This window comes from Grus americana, chromosome 3 (assembly GCF_028858705.1).
Source record: "Grus americana isolate bGruAme1 chromosome 3, bGruAme1.mat, whole genome shotgun sequence".
Lineage (NCBI taxonomy): Eukaryota > Metazoa > Chordata > Aves > Gruiformes > Gruidae > Grus > Grus americana.
Window position 1 is genome coordinate 54,083,448 of NC_072854.1, and position 26,514 is coordinate 54,109,961.

Sequence of the window (26,514 nt, forward strand, 5' to 3'; positions counted from 1 at the left end):
CTTTTTTCCTATGCTGAAAGCTAATCTGGCCTAGAGGAAACCACATAATCTTTTTTTAGGAGCAGGGAAAAAAAAATGGAAGAAAACACAAACCATTTACATTGTCATTTAATGCAATCAGTCTTTCAGATACCATTATTCAGTGAGGGGGGAAGTAGAGAGCCTCCTGCTAACATTGGCAATGACACTCAATTAAGCTGAGCACATCTAAATTATGGCTTTTAATTAAAAAGAGGCAATGTCTAAGATGGCACCAACATGTTTAAAATTTAATACATTTCACACCAGATGCTGGAGTCATCAACATAAAAATCTGTCGACAACATGTGCATTTTTAAAATGGGAAAACCTATTTTTAAAATGTCAAACACTTTAAAATGATAGCAACACATCTCAGTGGCCTATCTGGTTTGATATGCTTTCCATTTAACTATTCATAGCTGAGAAAAACCTTTCTGAACACGACTTTTTGATTTAAATTTAAATAGTCATTTTTCATCCAAATTTACAAATTGTGAGTTTGCCCATCAAAGCAAGTTAAAAGTGAAAAGTGTCATTTTAATGAAAGGTAGGGTTTTTTTTTTCTTTTTTCCTTTTTTCTTTTTTTCTTTTTTTTTCTTTTTTTTTTTTTTTTCCTGAGGAGATCCATTTGTCTCCCTCATTAACATTAAGTCTCTTATACATTGCCATATGGGTACAAAATCAAGCATGAAAGTCATAAAATCAGTTTATGGGTGCTTGGGTAAAATTCTCTCTTCCTTTTCTATTTTTTATACTTTTTAGCTTTATTACACTTAAATGTTAGGCTGGACAGAGAGTTACAATATTTCCTTAAAAACCTTAATTCTGAAAGCTAGTCATTATGATCTGCTCTGGAGGGCAACCAAAACAGCAATAACAGGTAGAGCAAACCCAACCAGTCCTACAGAGCATGGGAGTTTGGGAGTCTATTATTCCTGCACTGAAAAAAAATGGAAACAGAAATTAGAGATATATTCCAAAATATCAGGCTGTGACTTCTCATCTGTCAGTATATCAGCTACCATGGAGATAGAAGCTGTCCAAGACCTCTTAAAAGAAATACTCCTGAATCACTACCCCTCAAGAACACACTGCTTTTCTACCTTAGCTTTGAGCATCTCGTAACTCCTCCTGATGGAACAAAGAGGAGAGTCAGAAAAACTGCCTTCTCCATAGCATCTGGTGGACTAAACAACCTTTCTTCCAATTAATTCTCCCCATAGTACCATCCACTTCATCATTTGCTTTAGAATGCACTAGCTCTCCCAGAAGTAGACATAAGTAATGAGATTATGGACATACAATGTCTGGACCATTATGTGTACTATTAGCTTGGAAGCAAAAAAGCTTGCACAACACAAACAGACACCATTCAGTCAAGCCTGTACAGTAAGCAGCAAATAATATTTAGCTCTTCAGGATGAAGTAGCATGTCGAGGCTAAATTACGTTCAAGTCTGGGAAGCTGCTAAAAGATCTAGCAGAGCTGGTACATCATGTCATTAATATTCACTGTCTACAGACTGCTTCAGAGTTTATTCTCTTTCTTTGCCTAAAAGAGCACAAATGTTTAATAAATCTGAGATGACACATATATACATGCATACATGCTCGGAGGACAACTCATGTTTGTGCATGAAGGAGGGCTGTCTCCTGTAGCTGGAGCCTTGCCTCTACATATATTATGTTCTTCAGCACCACTCTTCCCTTCCTTCATCAAACAAACCAGCAGGGAAGAAATCCACACCGTTTCATATCTTGCTGTTACCAGCCATCAACAACTCTCCTCTTCCCAAATAAGCTTATACAGAAACCTGGAAAATGTCTACCACAAGCTTTTATAATTTAATTAAATATACTAAATCAGATAGAATATAGTTTCTATCCACAGTTTGTAAGGAAAAAATTAAACAGCAGCATCAAACGATGATCTCATCCTATCACAAATGCTGGCCTAATATTTATTTTCATTCTCTTGAGTTTTTCTCTGTGGCACTTCATAGTTTAAATAAGGTACTGCTGCCTTGCTGTTAGAGAATTAGCTAGGATGCAGGGTGAAGAATTAAGATTTTGAATCTTTCCTAGAAGGCTACAGTTGGAGAATAATAAACTGCATTTCCACCCCTAGGTGCACAAGCACAAGATTTTCCATTGGTTTTTAGTAAGGTGTCATGTATTCAAGTGCCAGGATTAAGCAGATAATACAGGTCTATCTATCCTTCCCTGCATAACGACACGCTATTATCGGTCCAGCCCAGTCCTTGGATGAAATCAGTTTGCTGATGAACACTTGAAGGAAGCTGAAAACACGCAAGACAGGGATGTTGGCATATAGAAGGAAACCATTTTGAAAGGTCTGCAGCCATAATACAATCTTTGGCTAAAAGGGTGCACGCACAGGGGTCAGTTCAGTCACAGTTTGGGAGCAATCTGATTCCTTGCTGATGTTAGTTTTCATGTCAGCGCATCTTGGCAAGAACAAACTTCCCTGAGGGCAAACTGAAGAGTATGGAATTAATTCTCCCAGAACTGTAAATACCATATTAATTCCATAAACTTCCCTGTATTTCATGCCACAGGCAACATATATTTCTTTGTCTTGGCAACAAAAAGCAACCCTCCCATTACCACAAGATGTTGTAGCTACACCCTTTCCTTACAATTCAGAGAGAGACACCAACAATGTGTCAAAAGTTCATTAAGCTGCTTACTGTGTTTCTGTGTAATGGTCGGAAGGTGACTGACACATAAACATCCAGGCAGAAGAGGAGTCAATATGAAAGAATTTGGTTATGCACAAGGTGTCTCTTACTTTACTGACATAATTCTGCACATGACAACTTATGGTCTATTCACAAACATCAAGAGTCTTTACTGGCATATGGAATTTTAAGGCATTAAGAAATTTGGGTGTATAGCCCTCTTGTCTCAGGGTCAACATTATACTCTTGACTCACACTTGTATGACAAGTTTGATAGAAAATGTTCACAGAAAACAACCAGTGAACAATCATGTTCACTATCTAATATGGCAAATATCTATGACCTGAAAAAGATGACATATACATATACGTAAGTAAAATTACTATCAAATAAGTGTCTTTATTTGATTAGTCTTCTGGATTCAAATAAAGGACTTTAAATACATTTCAAAACCCATCATCGTCATAAATCTAACTTTTTACTGATGTTTACACCTAGCTTTTCAATGAAATATGACAAATTTGAAAGTATAGCTTTGAAGATCTTCCTATCATTTTGCCCCTGAAAACAAACAAGTACAAACCTAAATGTGTGCTCTAGCAGAAATCTCATTTTCTTAAATGGCAGATGGCCAACATGGTTTGATTTTTATTTTGTGTACTAATCAGAACAGTAGAGTACAACCGTAATGTATTTTTTGGAATTTTAATCATGAAAATAGTTTCTATTTTAAGGCAGCTGGAGCACTGGAAGTACTAAACATAAGACAGCTAATTTGTGTTCTGAGCATATTGATAGAAAAAGCCTATAAAATAAATGTTAGTAAAAACCCAAATTACTCTTGCCAAGTTTTCTTTATATATCTTCTGGGAAAGAAATATTAGTATGAAATTAATTTCATTTTCATGCACATAGTTTATCATTCTCAAAAATTAAAAAGTCCAGATCACCTGAGAAATTTTTAAAACATTGATGAAGATGTAAAACTAGAATATACCTGAAAGAGAGTATTCGCCTTTTTGACTTTCACTTTCTCGGATTAGGAAGGCTCCTGCCTGGTTTCCAGGGTATGACAGTTGTCTCTCGGCATCTGCTCGTTTGGTTGGGCCAAAAAACCACCTGAACAAATAAAAGACATTAATTTTACCAGTCAGTGAAACATACCAGGAAGACAATTTAGCTTTTATAAACATGCTGCATATTTACTAAAAGATAATCTCTGCTATGCTAATTAAATTCCAATAGCACGGGGGAAAACAGCCAACAAGAACTACACAACAAATTTATTGCTAGAAAATATTGCTTACACATTTGAGTGAAATCTGGATTTTACTGCTGATGGAAAGTCCTACTGATTTCAAGGGAACAAGAATTCAAAAGTGACAGACTGGCCTTGTCCCAGGAAAAATTCACCAAGAAATTTTGCCAAGGCTACTGTGGCAGAAAGTGATGCCAATCCATTGATGCCACTTGACCTACGCCGAGGTGCAGGTATGTGCTAACATTCCGACAGCTTAAAAGTCAAAGATCCCCAAAACTGCAGGAGGGGTCTCAGGTTCCAAGAGGTAAACCACCCTGCAGCCTTCCTCATTCCGCTGCCACATCGATATCTCGATACAAGTTACTGGCAATTTTTCAGCTCTGCTGCTGTTAGACAAACAAAACTAATATGCCCCTCAAGTCACTGCAAACATCTCAACATCCTTGTTCTGTAACAGTCTACTCCTATCTATGCTTTTTAAAATATATTTTTCCTCTCTCTCTAAACTCCGTAGTTTACAAGGACTTGTTCAAGCAATAGTTTTAGTTTCCTCCTCTGAAGGTACTATTTAGCTCTTTTGCTGCTTGTGCTGAGTGTAAATTAAATGGAAATAAGACTTAGATGAGTCAGCATTTTCAACTGAGGTGGCTTTCAGCTTCCTTCCAACAAACATACAAAGCTCTTTCCAAGATTAGCCCCACCCCTTATTTGAAGCAAATGGTGATAAATACTTATCACATATGCCATATACTCATAGAAGAACTCCTTTTAAATTAATCATAGCTAAACCTATTATGCAAACTTTTAAGATAAATCAATGTATCGCATCACAAGTTGCCTATTCAGCTAACTACTTGATTTGTCAATTACTAGTGAAAAGTACAGGAGGAGTCATCAACAAACTACTTTAGTATCTGTAAGGCTTGTAATCACCACGAGGAATGGAGGAAATAAATGAGAACATTGGGTGACACCTTGGCTGAGCAAGCATGAGGAATGAAAAATGGCTTTGTATGAATAACGAGGAAATAAAAAGACACAAATACAGACGGTGCTAACCTGCACTGAATATGCTTCGTTAACAAAAGAAAATGAAATCAGGATATTCTGGACTGCATTCCTGTCCTCTGACTTGAAGACAATTTGGATAAAATAGGCCTTGACACATATTTGGCAAGGAAAGGAATCGCATTAGAAAGTTGGAATGTATTAGTAATAATTTTAATTAGTTGAACATGTTAATTAATTCAACTAATTAAATAAATTAATTCATTAATTAAACTGTAGAAAACTAACTAATCAATAAATGGTCAAATCCTTGACTGAGGTTCTCATCAAAGGAATGAGAGGACAGAGTACAAGTTCAACTCTATTCAAGTCCCAAAGAAATTTCATCTACCGTAAAAACTGAATTAGAACCTTTCTGAAATTTCTAAATACAACTGCTTTAAGAATAACATCTGAAAACTAATAAACTATATGATCTGAAAAAAAGTTTAACTGATATTTTTCTCCTTGATCTATAAGATATCGCTTGGTTATGTCCAAAGTGATTGATTCTCATAAGAGTGTATAAGAAAAGGTGTTTAATTTTGTGTCTCTTTTCTTCATAGGTTAAGAGGATAGCATCCTCTCAAAAGGATTTCATTTTGTACCAAAGCCAAAAGAGCTTCCAATTAGCAAGGTTGAGTTTTATGTTCTGGATAGTCAAAGTATAGTCTTTACATGACACAGTATCTGAACATACACTGCTAGTAGCTCATATTGCTAAAGCTAAAAACATGAGCACTAATACAATGTAAGCAACAAGATGAAATTGTTGGTTTATTTTGGAAATACAATTTAAAACAGTATTACACTTGCATATGTAAGATCATGTCTACAATACAAAATAGGATTTGGGGAAAAAAAAAATCCACAAGTGCATATTGTATTTAGGCATATGTATCTGTTCCTTTGACTTCAAAATATTTCAAATTATATATTTATTTTTCTTAGGTTGGAAAAACTTCATTTAAATCAGTATGAATTTAACATTAAAGATTATATGGAGGGTATGTAATATGTAGCCTCTGACTCCAGATAAAGTTAGCAGTTAAAAAGATCCTGACTTGCAAAATAAGATAATTAGAGTAACTGTATTTGAGAAGATAAGTGTAACTGAAGCAATTATTATGGAGAGTGAAAAGTGGACACATATTGTATATTACCTCATTTGCCTGACTTTATATGATCTGATTAAAATGTTTCAGAAAAATATAATGAAATTTACTTTTAATAGCATTTGAAGATGCGATTCTTAGTTCAAAGTCATTGGGTTTACAATAACAATCATACAGTACCAAAAGCAATAGTGGTTGTGAAAAAATCACCCCTTAACCTCAAAGCAAATAATTTAATTTGTTATTCACTTTTTTAACAAAAGCACATTCAAATTTAAAGTACTAATTCCATTATAAATGGAAGTTTAAATTCCTTTTATAAAGCGTGAAGGGCTTATTTCAATTTCTAGTGATTGAACTTATGCTTCAAAAGGCTTAATATTTTACTTAATCCAAAAGTGTGTATTTTAGAGGGAAAAAAAAATGGTAATAATGAATCAAAGCAGTTGCTCAACATGAGATATTATTCTGTGGGATAGGAAGGTCAGACCAAAATAACACCCAATCCTTAGTAAATCTATTAGGTTTTTACAGCTCAAAGTTAGATGGAGGTTTTGAAACAGAACACTTGGAAAAACTAAAACATCAAGCACCATCCATTGCACAAGTTACTTAACTAGCACGTTCTCTGATTTCAGTGTGCTATATTGGCACCAGACAGTTCAGGAGAAGGATGAATTAGCAATTCATACACAGTTTGATTCTGAACTTTAGCTCACAGCCAGATCACTTTAGGTCACAATTATCAATGCAGGATCAGCAGACTACCAGGTATGGCACAAATGAGTGCATTTATACTTGGGCCTAAGTTTCCATTTCTAGCAGGAGCTCTCTGGTTAGCACAGCAGTCATGCTCATCTGTCAATGAGACCCAGGAACATGCTTTCTTGGCCAGCACTGCATCCAACGCCCCATTCTTTTTCCCTTTTCAGTGTAGCAAAAGCACTCTGGGTTCTGCTCTTGGGTCACAACAACCCCATGGAATACTACAAGCTTGGGGAAGAGTGGCAGGAAAGCTGCCTGGCAAAAAAGACCTGGGGGTGTTGGTCGACAGCCGGTTGAACATGAGCCAGCAGTGTGCCCAGGTGGCCAAGAAGGCCAACAGCATCCTGGCTTGTATCAGCAATGGTGTGGCCAGCAGGACTAGGGAAGCGATCAGCCCCCTGTACTCGGCACTGGTGAGGCCACGACTCAAGTGCTGTGTTCAGTTTTGGGCCCATCACTACAAGAAGGACATTGAATGGAACTGGAATGTGTAGAAGTGGTGCTTAGGGACATGGTTTAGTGGTGGGCTTGGCAGTGCTAAGTTAACAGTTCACTCAATGATCTTAAAGGTCTTTTCCAACCTAAACAATTCTATGGATGCCAGATCTGCTTTTTGGGGATTATTTCTGGCAGCTTCCTCAAAATCTCTTGTTTCCACCATCCTTCATAGCTCTCAGAAACCCCTTCATTAAAAATTTCAGGCTACTTCCAGGTCACTTCTGGCCACCATATGTAGGAGGACTTTGGGGACAGAAAAAATGACCGTTATGTAGGTCCATAACAAACACAATTCTTACTTGGTGCATATGATGCCCAATAGTAGAGTACCAGTGAAGTTTGTTGTGGTCATTCAGAGTGTAGTGATCCCATCTGTATTGGTCATCAATTCCACTGGCAGGTTTTTGACCACAGGATCAACCGCCGATGAACACATGTATCATAGCAGGCTTTGTCATGGGAATTTCCCTGGCTGTAACAGTATCATTGCTGAGGCTTATACTCCTATCCTATGATCCTTTTCTTCCAGCAAAGAAGGTGAATGGTGGTCATTATTCTCGAAGGGCAATTTTTTTAAGAAACAGAGATCATGTCACCTATGCTCACCTCTACATCCCCATTCAGTCCAGCTTGAATCAAAATGGAGTCATGAGTTCAACAGAAGTTGATGGTGTCACTTGGCTCCATCACTGCCTTCGCTCAGAAGCCCTCTGTCCTCCAGGTTGCAATGCACTGCTGACCTCTTTCTAAATGCCAAAGCCTCATTTATCTGGGTCTGTTCTTTGCATCCTTGTGCTTTGCTACATAAAAATCTGCTGAGTAGTTCTACTTCTGCACTTTTTTTCTTATAGCAGGAAGATATGGCAGGAACTTTTTATTTGGAAGGTGGAAGAGAGGAAGAGTAACATGGGCCAAGGGTATTGCATGCTCCATAGCTGTGGACAGAATCACTAAAGCAAAGAAAGATAGGGAGGCAAAGTTTTGCAATACTGTACCACTGGCAAAGTTTCCTGTGCCTGGCAACATGTCTAGAAGAAAATAAAACCCCAGTGGAAAAAACAAAAAAATCACAAATATCCCCATCCAAAAGAATATGCAAAATGAGTTTCCTTTCTTTCCATTTTGTTCCCTGCCATTAATGTAATATCCCCTTCCGATCATGTCACTGTCATCAGTGCAATACACTCATTCGAGGTAGAGATTGAAGATTTAACAGAGGATCTCAACTAATCTGGGAACTACAGGATCTTTTTCTCTCCTGAAATTAATTCTATCCAACACCCAGAGTTAAACCCAAGCAAAAGGATTCCCAGCCATGGTCCAGGTGAAAAAACTCATAGGGGAAACACTTTTTGTCAGCCCACCATTCCTTGGATAGCTCTTTTACAGCCCCCACTCCTCTCTTACACTGGAGCTTTATGCTTGGTGTCTCCTAAGTCAAAAACACCCTAACTCCTAGCTCTAATGCAAGGTGTGTGCTGAGCCTTAGCCAAAGCCCCCCAGTCATGGGCCAGACAAAACACTTTAGGACACGTCTTTCTGTAGACTCAACTTTTCTTGAGTAGACCCTTGCAACTTTATTCAGAATGGAGCTCTACGGTTTCTCTCCCTCCTAACCCTAAAACTAATTCAAGTCCTAATACTAACTGCAGACCTGGTTGGAGCCTTAGCCGAAGACCTCCCCCCAGCCATAGGCCACATGAAAAATTTCTCAAAGGTTAAGTCTTTCTGCAGCTTTGGTCTTCCTTGAGCAGTTCCTCAGCAGCCATAGTCACACTGGAGCTCTAGGATTCATCTCTCTCTTAATCCTAATCCTAGGCACGGGCTGACCTCTGCCAAAGATCCTCAGTCATGTCAAATGAACAAGCAACAAGGCATGGGCTAAGTCCCATGGAGGGAGAGCCCTTGGCATGGGCCAGACACAAAAGTCCTAAGAAGACAAATCTCTTTGCAGCCTCAACCTTCCTTGTATGGCCATTGTGCCACCCACCTCCAGCAGGAGCTCTAGTATTTGCCTTTCTCCTAACCCAACCTCTTGCTTTTGCATTGGAGGAACCACAGCCAAAGACCCCCAAACATCATACAGGTGAAAAACCTGTTACTGGAGAAATGTTTTGGCAGCATATTCTTTCCTTGGGCAGCCCCTTTGAAGCTTTACTCCAACAGAAACTCTAAACTCATGTTTAAGAACGCTGTGTGCATCCCCCTTTGGGATGTGGATAAGATCTTCATCACCAAGCCAAACACCAGCTCTGAATTAACAGCTACAATCTTTGGCTTTCTTGGAAATTTCAGCAGATCCTTCACTGCTCTTTTGTTATCCACAGTCAAGACCAGCACAGAAAATGATGTGGAAATTCTGACTATGTCACCCGTTTCCATTAGGGCTCACCAAAGCACAGCTTCCCGCTTTTGTCCTCTGCCTTTACTTAGACTTAATATGTACAGAAGCAAAGTCAGAATTAGCTCCACAACATCATATCCGAAGTGACTGAATTTCCTTTAATAACTAGCTCTAACTGGGAAGAAGGGAGATTATTTCAATTTCTCATTCAAGTTGCAGGACACTGGAGGTAAGCTAAGGCTAAAGGCAGAGGTCTGTGACATACTCTGAATTTTGTGAATGCCCAACTAAAAGCGAAAATCCTGAGGGCTGAGTCAGCAGTAGGGTATAGCCACATATAGAAACCATGATCATTACAATAGGAATGAGGGGGGAAGAAAGGGGAGAAAAACTGCTGAGAAGGACTACATGGCAAAGTCATTCAAAGAGTATGGAGGCATAACAAAAGAAATAGCAGGAAATCAGTCACATGAAATTTATTTTCAAAAACACTGAAGACATTAAAATGGACATCATGATCCTATCCTGGATCAGCACTTTGTGGCATAAGGGCATCTCACTTCTCATTTTTCGTAAGTGCTTGCAACTGGGATTTACCCCCTCATGTTAGGGTAAGTCTCGATACTGCTAAATCTCAGCAGTCAGGAGGGTTTGTAGCAATTCCTGTGGCTCCCGACCAGAACTCTCCATTACAGAAGAAATGATAATGACCAACAGGTTAGCTGGCCCTCCAGTACATTGATTGGATTGCGTTAACTGTGTCTGTAGTGCTAGGCTATAAGGAAAATAAAAGATTTCCTAGACTAGGAAGAGCAAAGAATTACTGCAATTAGAGCAAAAATCTTGGGTGAGGGCAAAGAAAAATAGATACTGTATATATTGAAACCAAATACATCCTGGTTTCTTCTGGAATGCAGAAAGCTTGTGCAATAGCTAAAGCAACTAACAAAAAGCTTCAATAGTATATAAATCGTACATTTTAAATGTCTCAAAATCTACAGTCATAGGAAGCTGTAGCTGCAAAGTCAAGAACTCCAAAATTAGGAGATGGCAATATTAATATTGCTTTCATGGCATCCACTCAGCCATTTTCAGGAAAATCCAGTATGATACGATCTTTAATTACATGGCCACATCTACTGTTTCCTACAGTGTTAATACAAATGCTGCTCACTGAATAGTTAGCCTCTATTTTGTTTTGCCACTGTGCAGATAGAGTTTATTTACCATTCATTGTTTAGTCTCTGCTCTCAATACAAGTTATAAAATTACATGAATGGCTAATTTCCTAGCAGCCTCTATTACAGTGTTCATGACTATAATATCCAAATGCTTTACAAACATTCATTAATTTCTTTTTGTGGCACTTTAGCTTGTCAAATATTTTTTACAGTGGAGAAACATCACAGAAAGGGACTAAGGCAATGAGATATTATTATAAGCATTTTCTACTAATTTTGGAGGTCCAATTTGAAATGCCTAGGGCCTACCTTTCAGGGAATTTAGCATCGTACAGCATGTAGTAGTTTATTCAGAGAGCAACAGCTGCTAACTTCTGTGTCACAGAAGACAAGGAGAGATGCATGGAAAGCTAAAGACACAGAGAAAGAGAGACAGAGAGAAATCCTCCAGGGTCTTATTCAATTACTTTCATCATATGATTATCCTGTGATCACTACCCTTACTCAGCACATGGAAACCTGAACAGGCTTGCGTGCGCCACTCTCCACTGCCGTCATCCGTGCCGGACAAAGAGGGCTGCTGAGCCAGCTTTTAATCCATGCCAGGTTTGCAGTCTGCTGTGGGTAAACATTAGTGCAGAAGCAGGGACAGAAGTTTACCAAGGGCGCCACCAGCACCTGCGCTGAAAGGAAGGCTCCAAGTACTTGCTGGGCTTTCCCAAAATAGCAAAAATACAGATTGCAGCTGTGAAATTCTAATTCGTCTCTTCAGTTACCACACATAAAGTGCAATTTTACTTTCAAAGGTTTGGTTAGTTTGAAGCAAATTTTTCTTAAATAGCAAAAAAGCACGTGCTTTCAATATAGCACTCTCTCCTACCAAATATCAAGCCCTTCCTCCTGTGCAAGCAAGTGCATGCACAAAGGATTTCTCATATTGTTCTGAGCCATGTTTTTTGCTTTCAGGGAGAGAAAGAGGCAGCCTGTGCCTGGTATCAACCCTGGAAAATTCACACCTAATCAGGTAAAGCCTGGAAACATTGTAAGCAACTAAACAAGCTCTTGTGATAGATAGGCTGCCTTAATTATAAGACTAATGAAGTAATATCGTTTCTCCAAGAGCTGACATTTCAAGAAATTAGGAAATATCACTGCAAAGATGAAAGCCTTCCAGATATAACATAGTTAAGAAACAGATGTGCTTTACAAATGATGAACTGCGTGCGAGAAGGAGAGCGTGGGAGATGAGCACTGGCTGCTTCAATTTTCCCTTTATAGTCTACAGTGAAGCCGATGACAGCATTGGGAAGAAAAAAAAATCTGTAGTCAGGCTAAACCATGAAGATAAAAACTTGCAAAAGATTCCTTTCATGAGCGTTTTCAAAAACACAAGCCTTCCCAGATATGGCACAAGAATCTACATAGTGAAAGGTCCAGGACTGCTCTAGGATTTGCAGACTTGCCCTGTGCAGAGGCTGGAAAAGCTAAGATTGGCTTTCAGGTCCTTTGGAAACAGAGCCCTGACTCCTTACTTCCTTCTACAGGCTCGCCTGGGATCGTTTTTAATGTTGTCTATCTCTCGTTGTTATTTATCATCAGATACTGAAGGATGCATGGGACAAGGACAAAATTTAAGAGGAAGGAATTTAAAGCTAACGATAAAAGAATGCATAGGACACTGCAGGAGGGAGGGAGAAAACAGGGCAGTAAAAATTCAAAGCAGAGGGGAACGTAGAATATTATCAAGCAGATGGAGGGAGAGAAGGGAGAAAGTCAGACTTAACAGGCAACAGTGAAGAGAAAATAAAGACAAGACAAAATTGAGGACTGCATTTATTGCCCGAGGGCTATAACCTGCTGCTGCCCGAGCTGCTGCACCTGCTCAGCAAATGCTGGTTTCCAGCTCATCCTGCTCCTGCAGGGCATGTATCTTTGGCAGCGATTTCAGTCCTACTTGGGGACACAATTTCACAGAATACCTCTTGAAACAATTTCACGGACTAACTCTCACTGTAAAGATTGCTCTCTACAGATCTTTTCCCTTTCCCTTTCTTATTTCATCACACTGCTCATGTTTGTACTGGCCAAGAGAATACTTTAACATTCATTTGCATAATGTATTTATTGACTAGAGGTCACCGCTAAATGTACTGGTTTAAACCTTGCTCATGAAAGTAGCATTGACAAGTGAGTCAGACAAAGTCTTTAAAAAAATATTTAGGTAACAACAGCCTTCTGTATCCATATAAGTAAATCAGTCAAAATCTTAACACACTGCAGAAAGTACCTGACTTGGACAATACTTGAAATAAAGAGTCATTTAAAATGTACGTACACAGTGACACAGCTCAGTTCTGATTACTTATTTACCACGATCAGAAACTAGTTTCCTCAAAGTGAAACTAGAATTTCAGGTTTTTGGGGATGGCTGCGTAGCAGCACACTTAGCCTTTTGTAACCACAAATGAATTTGCTTCATACATAAAGATCTGAGTCATGCATATTGCTCGGATCCTCGTTGTTGAATAACCTATCGCAAACTAAAATGAAGTATCGACACGTATTGTGTGGGGGATCTGGAGCTTCTGAGTCTTTTCACAATGACAGTGGGTGGAATAAGTCTGTTTTTCCCCCCATGGGGGAAAACATAGAACATGTGAATAGTTATGAAAAACAAAAGGCTCATTTACACTATGTAAGCTGCAGAGATTTAACAAAATGACAGAGCAGCATTAGTTTATGTTATGCATGTATGTAGGAGCCTGCCTGTATGTTTGAAAGTGACAGTCTGTCTGTAGCAACACACTGTAAGTTCCACTGTATTTTCCATATTTTGAGATCAATAGTGTGATTTTTCTTTAAATAACCATTACAATGAGAAATACACAGTTTTGAAAAATAACAGATTCCATTTTGCTCTTGGCTTTTAGATAACATTTTGTTAATGTTCTTGTCAACAGATTATAGCTGACTGGTTGGCAATTTTCCATAAATACTAAATTTATGTTAGACTTGAGAGAGTTTTATTGGTGAGATGGCAGAATATAAGAGGTGACAACTGAAGAGACATAGAAGCAAAAAAAAAGGAAAGAAAGTCAAGTTGTACTTCTCCATATATTTTCTAAACAACCTTATTTGAAAACTTTACTTAATTTGAAAATTTTCAAATTTAAAGGGTTTTTTTTAATCTCTGTTTTCAAATGGAGTTCCCATCAAAATATAAGCATTTTTTCTTTTAATTTTGTTCAGAAAGAATTAAGTTATCTGAAGACAAGATGCAGCCAAACAATATCCTTCATTTTGTTTCAGGCCATGTTAAATATTTTTATGTGATATAGAACTAAAATGAAGGACTCTTTGGCAAAAATAAAGGAGAAACCTTGCTGCTTCCTTCTTCCAGGAGAAGAGAGCCATTTTTCCTTTCTCCTCATACTTGTTTGGTCATGAACGTGAGCATTAGAACACGAGTGATACATTCATCCACAAAAAGGGGATCTTTAGTTAAAATGAGGCATTTTAAACATATTTATCAAACACACTGTAGTCACTATTTTGCTGGAATACACAACGTGCATAGATGCTTACATACAGTAATCTGGAAGACGTACCACTGTTACAACTGAGGTAATCTTTTTGGGACTGAATGTACATGAGCTACCATCAAAAGCAAGCAGAATCTTTGCTACCATTTATTTTCAGAAACATAGGAAATTGCAGGTTATTGCCAGGAGAAGAAAAAAGCTTTCTACTACTAGATTCAAGGACCAGATTTGCCACACTTACATTGCGCAGCACCTTAAAAAAAAAAAAAGTTTTAATTTTACTACCCACTTACTACCTGACTCTAATGCTGAACAGTAGCTTACCCTACATGAGCCCAATGACCGTAACGTAGCTGTAGGAAACATGTGAAACACCTGCCTACCCAGGCAGATGGACCTTGTGTATAGCCAAGACCCAAAAGAGGCCCCAGGTTGCACTAACAAATGACTGGAGGAGCCCGGCTGAAGAAACTGCAGAAGATTATTAGCTCATGTGAGAAGAGGGCAGCAGATGTGTCAAAAAGAAGGACTCTGAGCCTCTAAAGTCTGTTTTGATCTAAGAGATAGCTTTGTTTTCTGTTATTACATTGTTTTTGTTAGAAATAATAAGCTGTGCCCTAAAGAAAGGGCCTGTCAGGGCTTTAGGGACTTTTACAGTAAGTAATTGCGTGGGATTGTTTGGATAAGGTAACGTTCAACAGTAAGTGTGGTAAAACCCACCACAGAAGTAGGCATTCCCTCTTACTGTCTAGAACAAATTTACTGTCTCGTAAATGTAAACACAAAAATTACTTGTGCATTAGTCTAAAAAATCCGTGACACGTTGTGTATAAACCTTTCTAGGAAGTTGTTTTACTTCAGTAGGCCATAACTGCACTGTCGTTTGATGCTGTTGTAAGGGATTATGCATAATACTACATTAATTTTTCAATAGTTGATAAAAGCAGTTGACTGTGCTGCAAACAAGGAAATGAATTTGCTCCAAGTCTGCTTCAGGATGACAAACCATTGCACCTTTGGCTACTCTTGCACTGTGCGATGACTGAGAGGTGCGTATTTCCCCTGTAGGGATGGTATCACAAGGCCAAGTACATGAGCTCTGTAAATTAGCATAGCTCACCCAATATCAGTTTCACTGCACAACAGGAACAAAATATAATAAACCAGGAACCAAAGCACAATCTGATAGAGTTAATTTGAGGAAATCTCCATAAATAAATCTCATCCTGTGAGCCTCCACTATTGCATAATTAATTTCAACACTTCCATTCATTCTCCACAATATTGGTCATCTGCATGCTGCATTATTTAAGCTGCTCTGAAGTTCTTCTATATGAGAAAAAAAAAGATAGATTAAAGCAATATCGTATTACTTTTTCTGTGGTGTTTTAGGTACATAGGTGCCTGGTGTTTCTCCAGTGTAAGAGAATAAAGTCAATCACCAAATTTTGTTCCCAGTAGTGGTTTTGTACTTGGATAAGGACTTTGTTGCATTTAAAACTTGTCCTGAAACAATTTGTCTTTGGAGTCTATGAAAGGCTACCATTGGCTTTAATGGGCACTGCTTTGGGACATTAGGTGTGAAATATAACCATATAATCACCTCTTTTTAAAAAAACTTAGAATGTGTTCCTCAGACCCTATTTAAGCTGCATAGAGTCTTCCAAACAGCAAGACTGTAAAATCTTGCATGAATGCTAGTACCTGTATGCATCTGTTAACACATAAGTAAACAAAAGTACTTATATGCTGCCATAATATACTATAAAAGTAGTAATAACTCTGCTATTCATAACTGAGGAACAAAGTTGAAACCTGGAGGTAGCCTTAATGTTAACATGGTACAGAGAACACTAATAACATCAATTGATTTAACATTAAGGGAAACTCAAAAGGACAAGAAAACATTCAATCATACATTCACTTAAACCATTACAGCTTCCAAAAGCACTCAATTGATTTTCTTGAGAAAATCATTCCTGAGAAATTATTTTCTTTTCTCACAGGGAAACTCACCTCAGTACAGAAGTAATACAGAAACCCTTGGAATCAAAACAGCTCCCCTTGGCTGCACTGGTAGCAGAGCAGATCTCCATCCATTTTGTGCAGAGTTCTCTCTTGGACATTCACTTGGGTACCTACCTCCTCAGCCTATTGCCAGCAGTATGAGCACTCGTGCCCTCTATCAGGTCAACTTTCAGTGGAGAACAACTAGGTCATTCTGTCCCCAGGGGGATTTGGAAAGGAACTGTTCAGTTTGGCACCCCCAGGTGACCCGGGGCCAAAGGACAGAATGGTTCTTTCACATAGAGACAAATTTCTTAACCAAATTGTCTCCCAGTTTTCAGGGCAACCTTTTCAGATGGGAAGGGTGACACGCTAAAGACACCCCTGACTTCCAGAAGTAAAGCTAGAATCATAGAATCATTTAGGTTGGAAAAGACCCTGAAGATCACAGAGTCCAACTATAAACCTAACACTGCCAAGCCCACCGCTAAACCACATCCCTAAGTGCCACATCTACACATCTTTCAAATACCTCCAGGGATGGTGACTCAACCACTTCCCTGGGCAGCCGGTTCCAATGCTTGACAAACCTTTCAGTGAAGAATTTTTTCCTACAGCACACTCAACTCCGTGTTAGTGTGAAATTTGGGCATATTATCAGCCCAAGATGGTAAGACATCACAACACCGTGTTTCTCTCTCTCTCTCTACATATATATATATTCCCCACTCCATCCCCAAGCACACGCACATTTGCAGATCCCCCCCCTCAAATATGGGCACAGTCCCTCTCTCCATCCAACACCCCTGCCCTGACCCCATCCTCTCTTACCCATACTCGTCTCATGCACGCCAGTCCCCCCAGCAGCTGGTTTCGAGACATACCCCAGTGGCCAGTGGCCAAGACCACCCCCTGCTCCAGCATCTGGCACTGAGACCCCAACTCACTCCAGCAGCTGACACCAGGGGCACCTACACCCCTGCTCCGACTCCTGTTGCTGGCCCAGTACCCAGTCACACCAGTCCCCCCAGCAGCCGGCACTTAGTCCTTGCAGCACTCACGCATGGGACAGAGGGTAGGATTACACACACAGAGATAGTCAAGAAAGGATTTAATGAGAAGACAGGACGGAGTGCGGTGACCAGGTGTAGGGCTCAGCCAGATAAACATGCTGACCGGCCCCATTTTACATGTGAACAGCCCCTTTTATACTCCTTTCTGTCTACCCCTCCTCCTTTGTTTCTCCCTGATCCCCTTTCCCTAAACATTGCCTCATCAGTTGGCACAGTCCCTCAGAACCCCCTCCACCATCCTGGACCACCAGATTTGCATCCTTAGCAGTTGCAAAGTTGGGGTTTGCCTGCCATTTCTTGATAGCCCATCAATTCATGCAACTTACTGGGTTTGCTTCTGATTATTGTCTTTGTTGACATTAATTGGTCAAGTTTGGTGTCTCTGTGTGTTTGTCTCCCTTTCCTTATTGGTAAGGTCCTCAGTCAGATAATCTTGCTGAAAAATAAACATTCCCACACTCCGCATACCCTTATCAGTGAGTGCAACTGAGCAGGCTTGTCCTCATCACCACCTCCCTTCTCACGTGTCCCTCAGGTTTGTCTCTGTGTGTCCTTACACATGGCTCCTTTCACCACATAACCTTAGGGGAGCAGAGACTCCTTCCATGTACCCTTACAGAGACTTCCACTAACTGAAAAGATCAACAATTTCAAAAGGAAGAATGAGTTTTGTGAGTTCTCATCATTTCTGAAATTCATGGCATATATTCATTCCCACCTGTAAGTCAGATTTTTTTTCTCTTCTTTTGCAGTAAGGTTTGAAAAGGTGTGCTACAAAATTGTTTGTGCTATAAATACAGAAAAATGTTATTAATTTTTCAGGAAACTAGCAATATATCTGCTTTAGTGAGAGAAAGCTAAGGGAAAATGTTTATCAATGTTACTGCAGATAAATTTATAACATAAAATATTATAGATTATAGAGTAGCCTGCACAGAAGTAATGAAAATGTCAATTAGTGCAATCCTTTCTGGAACTATCACTTATTATTTTATTCACTGCTTTGTTTTTCCAGTTTTCATTGATTAAGATTAGTGTACCAGCATGGAAAAACCATATGTATTTCTATCTGGTTTAAGTGATAAAGAGAAAGAATGCATTCATGATCAATATTTTGTTTGCTCATCTGAAAAGCTATTTCCAGATGAATCCTAAGCATGTCTGGAGAATTGAAAACTGCAGACGTAGATTTCCATTGTAATTTCTTGCAACTTTTATGGTTTTCTTAGGCAGTTATTAATGTCAACATTTAAGAAAACTCCCATGAAGAATAAGCTTCTTAGTTAAGAAGTATAGTCTCTTATTTTTTAAGTTCTAATGCAAGAAGCATCTTCAAAGATGTTCCATATAGTACTATTTAAAAATCACTGAAAAATCTTTTTTCCTCTTACATGTAGTAGTAAATATCAAATAGTATTTTGTCTTTTTAAAAATACCACCTAATAAACTATATTCTTTCTCTGCTACGTGTACTTTGCATAACTTGAAAAAGGAACAAAACATTTTACTACAGAAAAACATCTGAATCCTGATATTTTTTCTACTAGTCTGTTTTAAGAATAAAGTGCAGGTAAATTTTGTGTTGTCTAAACCAGGCTACTGGAAGGCTGCATCATTATTATGATGCTTGCACAAGGCATCTGTGCTATATCCTCTTGTTAGAAGATAATGTCTGTAAGATAATAGAGGACACATCTTGGGTTTAGTAGGAAGTAAAATGACTTGATGGGTAAATCTGTGAGGTAAATCCACTGAGGTCTGCAGCCCAGGCTGACTCAACTCGGGTGCCCTAGGGTAGATGGGGCAGGCAGGTGTGGTCTGTAAAGGACCAGTCCCTGAACTTCACAGGGACCTGTGAGGCGCTATCATTTCCTTTTGTGCTTATTTATTTTGAGCGTGGGTTTTTTTGAGTCACTCATGACTAAGCAATCACCAATCTGGAAAAACAGCCAAACACTTGTTTAGGAATATGAAACTTTCTGCAGAGATGAAAGGGGGAGTTGTGACTTTTTCTTCCCCCCCACCCCCCCACCCCCCCACACCCCAATAGCTTGGTCTTTGCCTACAGACAGAAATAAAGAATTGTGCAGTGTCAACACCTATGCTTTTGCTAAACAGACTTGACAATAGGTCCGTAATTAGACACGGCAGTGATGTACCCTCTGACATTGCTTATACAACAGTTCCAGCCTCTGCTGAGGTACAAAGGGAACAGATCAAAGAAAGTGGATGGGCCTGTGCACTTTTCATAAAATCCTGTCTGAAACAGAATAACGGAGCTAGAGGGACAATTGTTTTGACCTTGTAGGGTATCTCTTATGTTTTTATGGCTTAAACTCTTCAATATAGATATGATCCTACACAAAGCAAGCCCCAAAGTCTTCTATAACCAACAGTGCTTTTTACACGTTACAATATAATTCTTCACAGAGATTCCTGACCTAGTTTTTTTTTAAAATCAGCCCAGGTTTAGGACTCCTTAGCTTGTCTGAACTGTTGGTTACTATATTTCAGTTCTAAACCTGCTCAGAGATCACTCAGCTCTGCACAGCTCTGTATTGTGCTGCACGGAAAGCCATCAAAGACAACTCCTGAGGAAACAGTAACCATTGTACAATACCTGGCTAATGTTTTTGCCAAAAACAATGCTCAAAACCAACTAATCTAGGCTAGCACACACAATGCTTATTCCTACTGAGTCTGAATTAAAAAAAAAATCATCAAAAAAGACTATTGAGTTATTCTGACTAGTATATGGTCTTTGTTTTTCTAAAAGACACCGTAAAGGCCACTTGGGTTTCACAGTGCTGTAACAAAAGATAACTGGCTACGTTTGCAGGTTTTAAGGATATTGTTTCTGGTCTTCACGATTCATTGTCAAATCTGTCACAACAGGGTAATGGAATCTAGTATATAATGACTATAATGTATAACGTACACACTAATTTCAAATAAAGACAAGGTAGGAAGAAATGTTTTCATTTCTCAGAGTTTGAATAGACAATGTTGTATATTTAGAAAACCACATTGCCAGAAAATAGGTGACCTAAATTGGACAATGCCATAATTCCTTCCACCTTTCTGAGCAGAGACAAACATTTTCTGGACATGGGTATGCACATGGATGTGCAAATACTGCTGACACTTTAAAAAATCTGACATTTCATAGTTCTGTAAACCATCTCCTTTTGTGTTCAGTGTATCTTTGCATATTTAAGAAATGAGCAGACATGAAGACAAAGTTTGAGATATGCTTGAAGACAGCACTGCAATGCTCAACCATGACTAAAGAAGTGATTAAATTCACGGTCTTTTTCCAGTATTCAACCATTTAAATTCAAGAGAGGCACGCCAAAACATTCATGGCAATTCCAAAGGTGGGTACATCAGATGCTATGAACACAAGGTCAAAAAACATCAAAAGCATGATCTTTGGGCTTTGCAATACACACCCTGTCTCACAGGGCTGTTTTGCCTGGTCATAAAAGTATCAGTCTTTTAAACACTCTCTATGTGTGTGTCTGTATGTGTGCATCCACACACAAAAGCACAAACATAAAGTACATTAATTGAAAGAAAAGACTGAATTTTATATGAGTTCATAACAGATATTTCAGTGATTTATAATAAACACATATTCTGGTGAAAAAAAGAAACCTTTTCTACCAAAAACTATATGAGAATGGTTTTCATACTTAACGTAACAGGTTCCAAGAACATGACAACAACCTACTACTACTTTGTGTAGTCATCTTAGCTATGAACAGTTTTTACAAGTTCATTTTGGTACAAGGGTTACTGCTGATTCTGGTGGTGTCCTTGGGAGTTTGTACTGTAATAGAGAGAGGAATTAGGAAGAGCAGGAGAGAGGCAGCACACCGAAACCGCAGTGGATTACATTCAGATTTCTGAGGTGTCCAGCAGAATCTAAGGTTTCACTTTAAAAAGAGCCTCTAGACATTTTGGCTCTAAATACTGCTTCGAAAATGACCCACATGAAGCAAAGAAACCCCACAAGCCTGACACTGCAGAAAGTCTGAAACAGGTCAGCCCAGGGAACATTTTATTGTTCATGTATAGTAACTTGGATTCAGTCAATGTATGAAATAGTTAAAGCTGAGTCAGGTCACAGAAGGTGAAGGAATTATGGAGATTGACAAAAATAACCTACAAGTCACTTCTGCTTTCAAAGGGTTGTTTAAAAAGCTCATTGTGGAATTGACTGGTGGGGTTTCATTGATTAGGTCTGGGGCTCGGTTTCCACCAGCTGGGGAATACCTACATAAGCAATCTCTCTGAAATAAGGAATGTTTCTGAAACTGGCAAAAGTTAAAAGTAATTGCTGTGATCTTCTTTGACCTAACCTACTAGGAATTTGCGTGGATTTACTTCCCTCAGCACAGCAGTCTTGTGTCAATAATGTGGGATGAACATATGGAATGAAGTTGACTTTCAATAAACTGTCATCGGGTCCAGCAGGATGGCAGGAGACAACCCCCGCTAAGTACACCCCACCTTTCCTCTAGAAAAAAAAAAGAATTCATGTCACTTCAACAGTGTTGTTTTTTATTTTTGCCTCATTAAAATTAACTGTACAGCTGGGCTGTATTTGTTGTCCATAATAATTTGCACTATGTCACTTTCTTGTTTAGTTAAAACAACTAGCAGTAATAAAATAAGGGCAGGTGAATGTGTTACTATGGTCTCTGTTTATAGTGCAGAATAACAGGCACAGAAAGAGCACCAAGACAGGAAGGTCACACTCCTTGCCAAGGAAATTTCTATATTTTAATCCAGATTTTGGTGTTAGTCGAATTGCCCTTTCTGATAATCCTTTGCTAGACATGCAAGGTAAATTGTGCGACTGCGTCTTCAATTGTATTTTTCATTTTCCTTTTTCTATGTGTCTAAACCAAGAAAGAAGAACATTCCAAAGTCATGGGATGCAGCAGATACGACCTCAATCAAACTTCCTTAGAAGCGAAAAACCCGTCTGGCTTGTGATTTTGACTGCTATCTGTGATGCAGAGAGAAGAAAAGCACCAAGTGTTCTTACAGTTGCTAATTTATCATTAGCATAGTCTGCGTCTACTTTTGGTCAGATATTAAGTAAAATAATATTTTTGTAGTAACAGATTTATTTCCTCAAGAAGTGAAAGTTCACTTTGTGACTACGGTTTGCTAGATAAATGCTTCCACTCCCCGGCTGCCTTGTCCCACCTATCCCAGGTAGGGCCAGGAGAACACACCTGTCTCCAGTGACGCTAGGCACAATCCCTTCACAACCCCTCCACCCTGACGGGTTGTTGTTAGTATAAGGAGTACTGCAGGTGCTAGAAAAGCTCAGCAATGAGAAGATGCTTTATTAGTAAATGTAAAAATGAAGAGCCTTGTTTCCTGAGTCTGTCCAAAACAACCTTTGTGGTAGCAGGTGTGCATTTCTTGGATGTATTTAATTTTATGCAGTACACATTTGGACTGCAGCGCTGCGGCAGGCAGAACGCAAGCCATGGACTTTTTTTTCCCTTCCTCTATTCACACAGAATGTTACTGATTTCATCCGAGTCATTCACACTCAAGCCAAAGGAAAGAAGCAAGAGAAACTTTATTTTAATGAGATATGCACAAATAGGAAGTGTTTGACTTTTGGTATAAGTCAGATATATAATAGAACATAAATGTAATATAAATACAATATAATTATCAACATATTAGCAAAATATAAGCAAAGTTTCCCTTCAATTTTAGCATACAATTTCTACCAATAAACTTTGGTCTGAGGAAAGCAAAACAGTAAAGAAATCTCATTCTTTATCAGTTCTGCTTGAACATTCTGATAGCCAAGGAGACATGAAAATTCCCTTTGTTATAAATAGTATTTAATTTTTATTTTCCCCAGACTGAAGATATTGCACATCCTTTCTTCCCTTTCACCCAGCTGTTGATCCACCTTATCAGCACTACCTCAGTCATATTGGACAGAGTCAAAGAGACTCCCAGGAAGAAAATGGGGACAAGGAAGAAAAGTTTCTCACTTTCCTTCTTACTTTACTTCATTCTCTTTCTTACCATGGAAAAGTTCAAAAAAGCCTTTCTCCCTGAAAAAAAATCTTCAGCAAGGAGACAAAATGGTCTGCTGTGGCACTTGCCAAGAACAAGCAATTACCTAGCACTATCTTCTGCCAGAAAGGACAACACAGATCCAGATGGACTTTTTTATCTCTGTCTTTATCATAAAGACCATGTCAAAATGTTGATAAAAAAGGCTCAGATATTTTTTGTTAATAATCTTGAAGGCTACAATCAAAACTGAAATTATTAGCAAAAGAAATTTGACTACTCTGCATGCAGCTTTAAAGCATATATTGGCTAAACTTACATAATGACCCTGTAATCTCAAAGGCATTCTATGACTCACAGAATATTTCATGCCCCTTTGCCACGTTACTTAAGCGAATTTATGGAGTATCCATGCATGCATATGAATGCCAATGTTTTTAAAAGTTTGTATACAATCATGCTGAAATCAGCTGCTAAAGAATATGGCCAGTTTGGTTTTCTTCCCAGGCTTCCTACGAGTCGTACCACAAATCAAGTCTGTTTCCCAGAATAGTTTAGACAGTTTATTTTGATCTAATAAGATAGAAATCAGTCCAGAAATAAGCTAAAATTCCCATTGTCTCTGCAGATGTACAGAAACTAGCTGGTGCTAGGGAATGTGCCTTCAACTAGCTCAAAGACTGTTGATCAGCTGTGCCTGGCAAATATTGCAAAGCATAAACATCACACTGCAAATACATGGTATATATGCATTTTGGCGTGTTAACATGTGATAGAGATTGTAAGTCTTCCATTCTTCATCAGTTCTATGCCGGAACCATAAAGAACTGGCATAAAGGATGGAAGGACGCAATAAAAACTTCTCCTATTTCCTCAAATGTCAATCTCATGGCCATGAGCAACACCAAGGAGAAAGCTAATTAAAATCAAAATGGAAAGATGAAAGAAGTTTAAATTTAAAGTTCAGGCAGAGAATATGATTAAAGCACTGAATTTTAATTAAAGAAATATTAAAATCACTCTTTTCACCCTCATTCTTTTAATTTAGGGAAAACAAGTGTTAGTTCTTTAAAACACCATCATTACTGTTGCTCTTATTGTTTCACTTCGATAACAGAAGTGTGAAATGCAGAGGGTTGGTGAAAGGGAAGTCTTGGAGGAAATTGTGGCAAGGAGTATTCCAGACGGATACAAGGGGAAAAAAAAAAATCCTCACTGTGAAACTGAAAAGTTTAATGGGAAATGACCCCAAGTAAATGAGTCTAACCTTCTTTTGGCCAGGTTTGAGTTGGGACAACTGGATCAAACATCCTTCAGAGGACCTTTCCAATCTGAGTTAGTCTATGGTTATATGAAAGGATAACTGTGTGGCCTGACAAAAGGTAGTCTTGTATACTTATTTTTGTTGAAAGTCACTAAAGACTTAGGAGGAAATCTGAGGAAAGACATGTTTAGCCAGATTAGTTTCGGTATGAAACTAAAATCTCATCAAACATTTTGGAGGAATGACTTCATCTGAGAACTTTAAAAGCTCTCTATTTCCTCCTCTCCACTGTTCTAAGAATCTATAAAGACAATTTTTTTGCCAATACTTAGTCTTTATTAATAAAGGGAGAAAGGTATATAAAAGGAATAAAATAAAATTGATTCTGTAACAAGAAAAACCCAGAGGTTATGCAACAATGCACTTTGGCAAAGTTAACTCCATATTTGATGCTGTAGGTGTAGAAAGATAAGAGGGACCTTAAGAGCTGAGACTTTGTTGTATAACTGAGCAAAATCACTTTCAAAGTATTAACAGCAAGCAGATATCTTAGATGACTTGTAATAAAACTAGTTCTTGAAAGAGAGCAAAGGCCAAGCTGAGTTGAATTAGAGCCTACCACCATTTCTCTAGCGGTTCAGAAAAAGCCTTCCCTGAAGATTAATTTCTGCAATTGGAAGAGTTCTTTTGAACATGACCATTGAAAGGCTTGTCTGCCTGAATACAGAAATAGAAACGGCTGGTCAGACTCCGGAAATTAAGGTCTTCAGGTTAGAGAGGAATCTTACAGTTGCCCTAAGATGCCTCTAGCACAAATCTTACAGCTGATAAAAGACTGACATAATCATATCGGAGCCAATTTTCCTAGCACTAGCAGTACGGTGGGCAGATCAGATCGAAGATGATGTTTCAGGTCCAAATGAGATTTAACTGAAAAGCTGCAACATCATCCCTCTAAAGTCAAAATTAATTCCGAGACCAATAACGAATGCCATTTCTGCTGTCTCTTTCCACACTGGTAATTTTTGCCAAAACATACCTCTGGAACTGCAGTCAGAGCAATTTAGCAAACGCTGCTTCTGATTGCAACACACGTAAGTAACTCTGCGTCCCAGGCTGACTCAGACCATACACATCCTCACTAGGGAGCCAAGTAACTGATTCCATGTGATTTCTGCTCTAGTTCTGAATATTAAATAAGATTGGACATGTTTTGAGGGGGCAGAAAAACATGGGCTGCATAATTAAACTCTGTGAAACTTCAACAAATTCAATTCATACTCCGTTGCTATATCCAGTCTTTTGCCCTTTGCAGTACTTACTCTGGTTCAGTTTGTCCTGAGAGTATAGATTTGCCTCCAGAGAAGAAACAAATAATTTAGAGGAAACCTTGAAGAAGTTATCTGTTAGAGACTCACTTACTATTTGTAAGAAGATTTAAATGCGCAAATGTCTAAATGTGTTAAAAGTCCTGAAACCCTGATTAACTGGGAAGTTTGCAGCTGGTTAGGCTGAATGCTATTTGGGGCAGGGGTCATATCTTTTCACTCCATGGGAAGCATCTGACACACACTAACCATTATACGAATGAAAATAATGAACCATCGGAGTGGTAACCAACCTGATATTCCCAG

The 26,514-nt window shown here is 38.6% G+C and overlaps 1 protein-coding gene across 1 annotated transcript in view; it reads right to left on the reverse strand.

Moving 5' to 3' along the window:
* The window catches only part of FRK (fyn related Src family tyrosine kinase), a 56,138-nt gene that overhangs the window by 28,326 nt on the left and 1,298 nt on the right, over positions 1-26,514 (reverse strand). Inside the window, exon 2 of the mRNA XM_054822197.1 lies at positions 3,721-3,842. Coding sequence (XP_054678172.1) covers positions 3,721-3,842 — 122 coding nt within the window. The remainder of the gene's footprint in view (positions 1-3,720; positions 3,843-26,514) is intronic.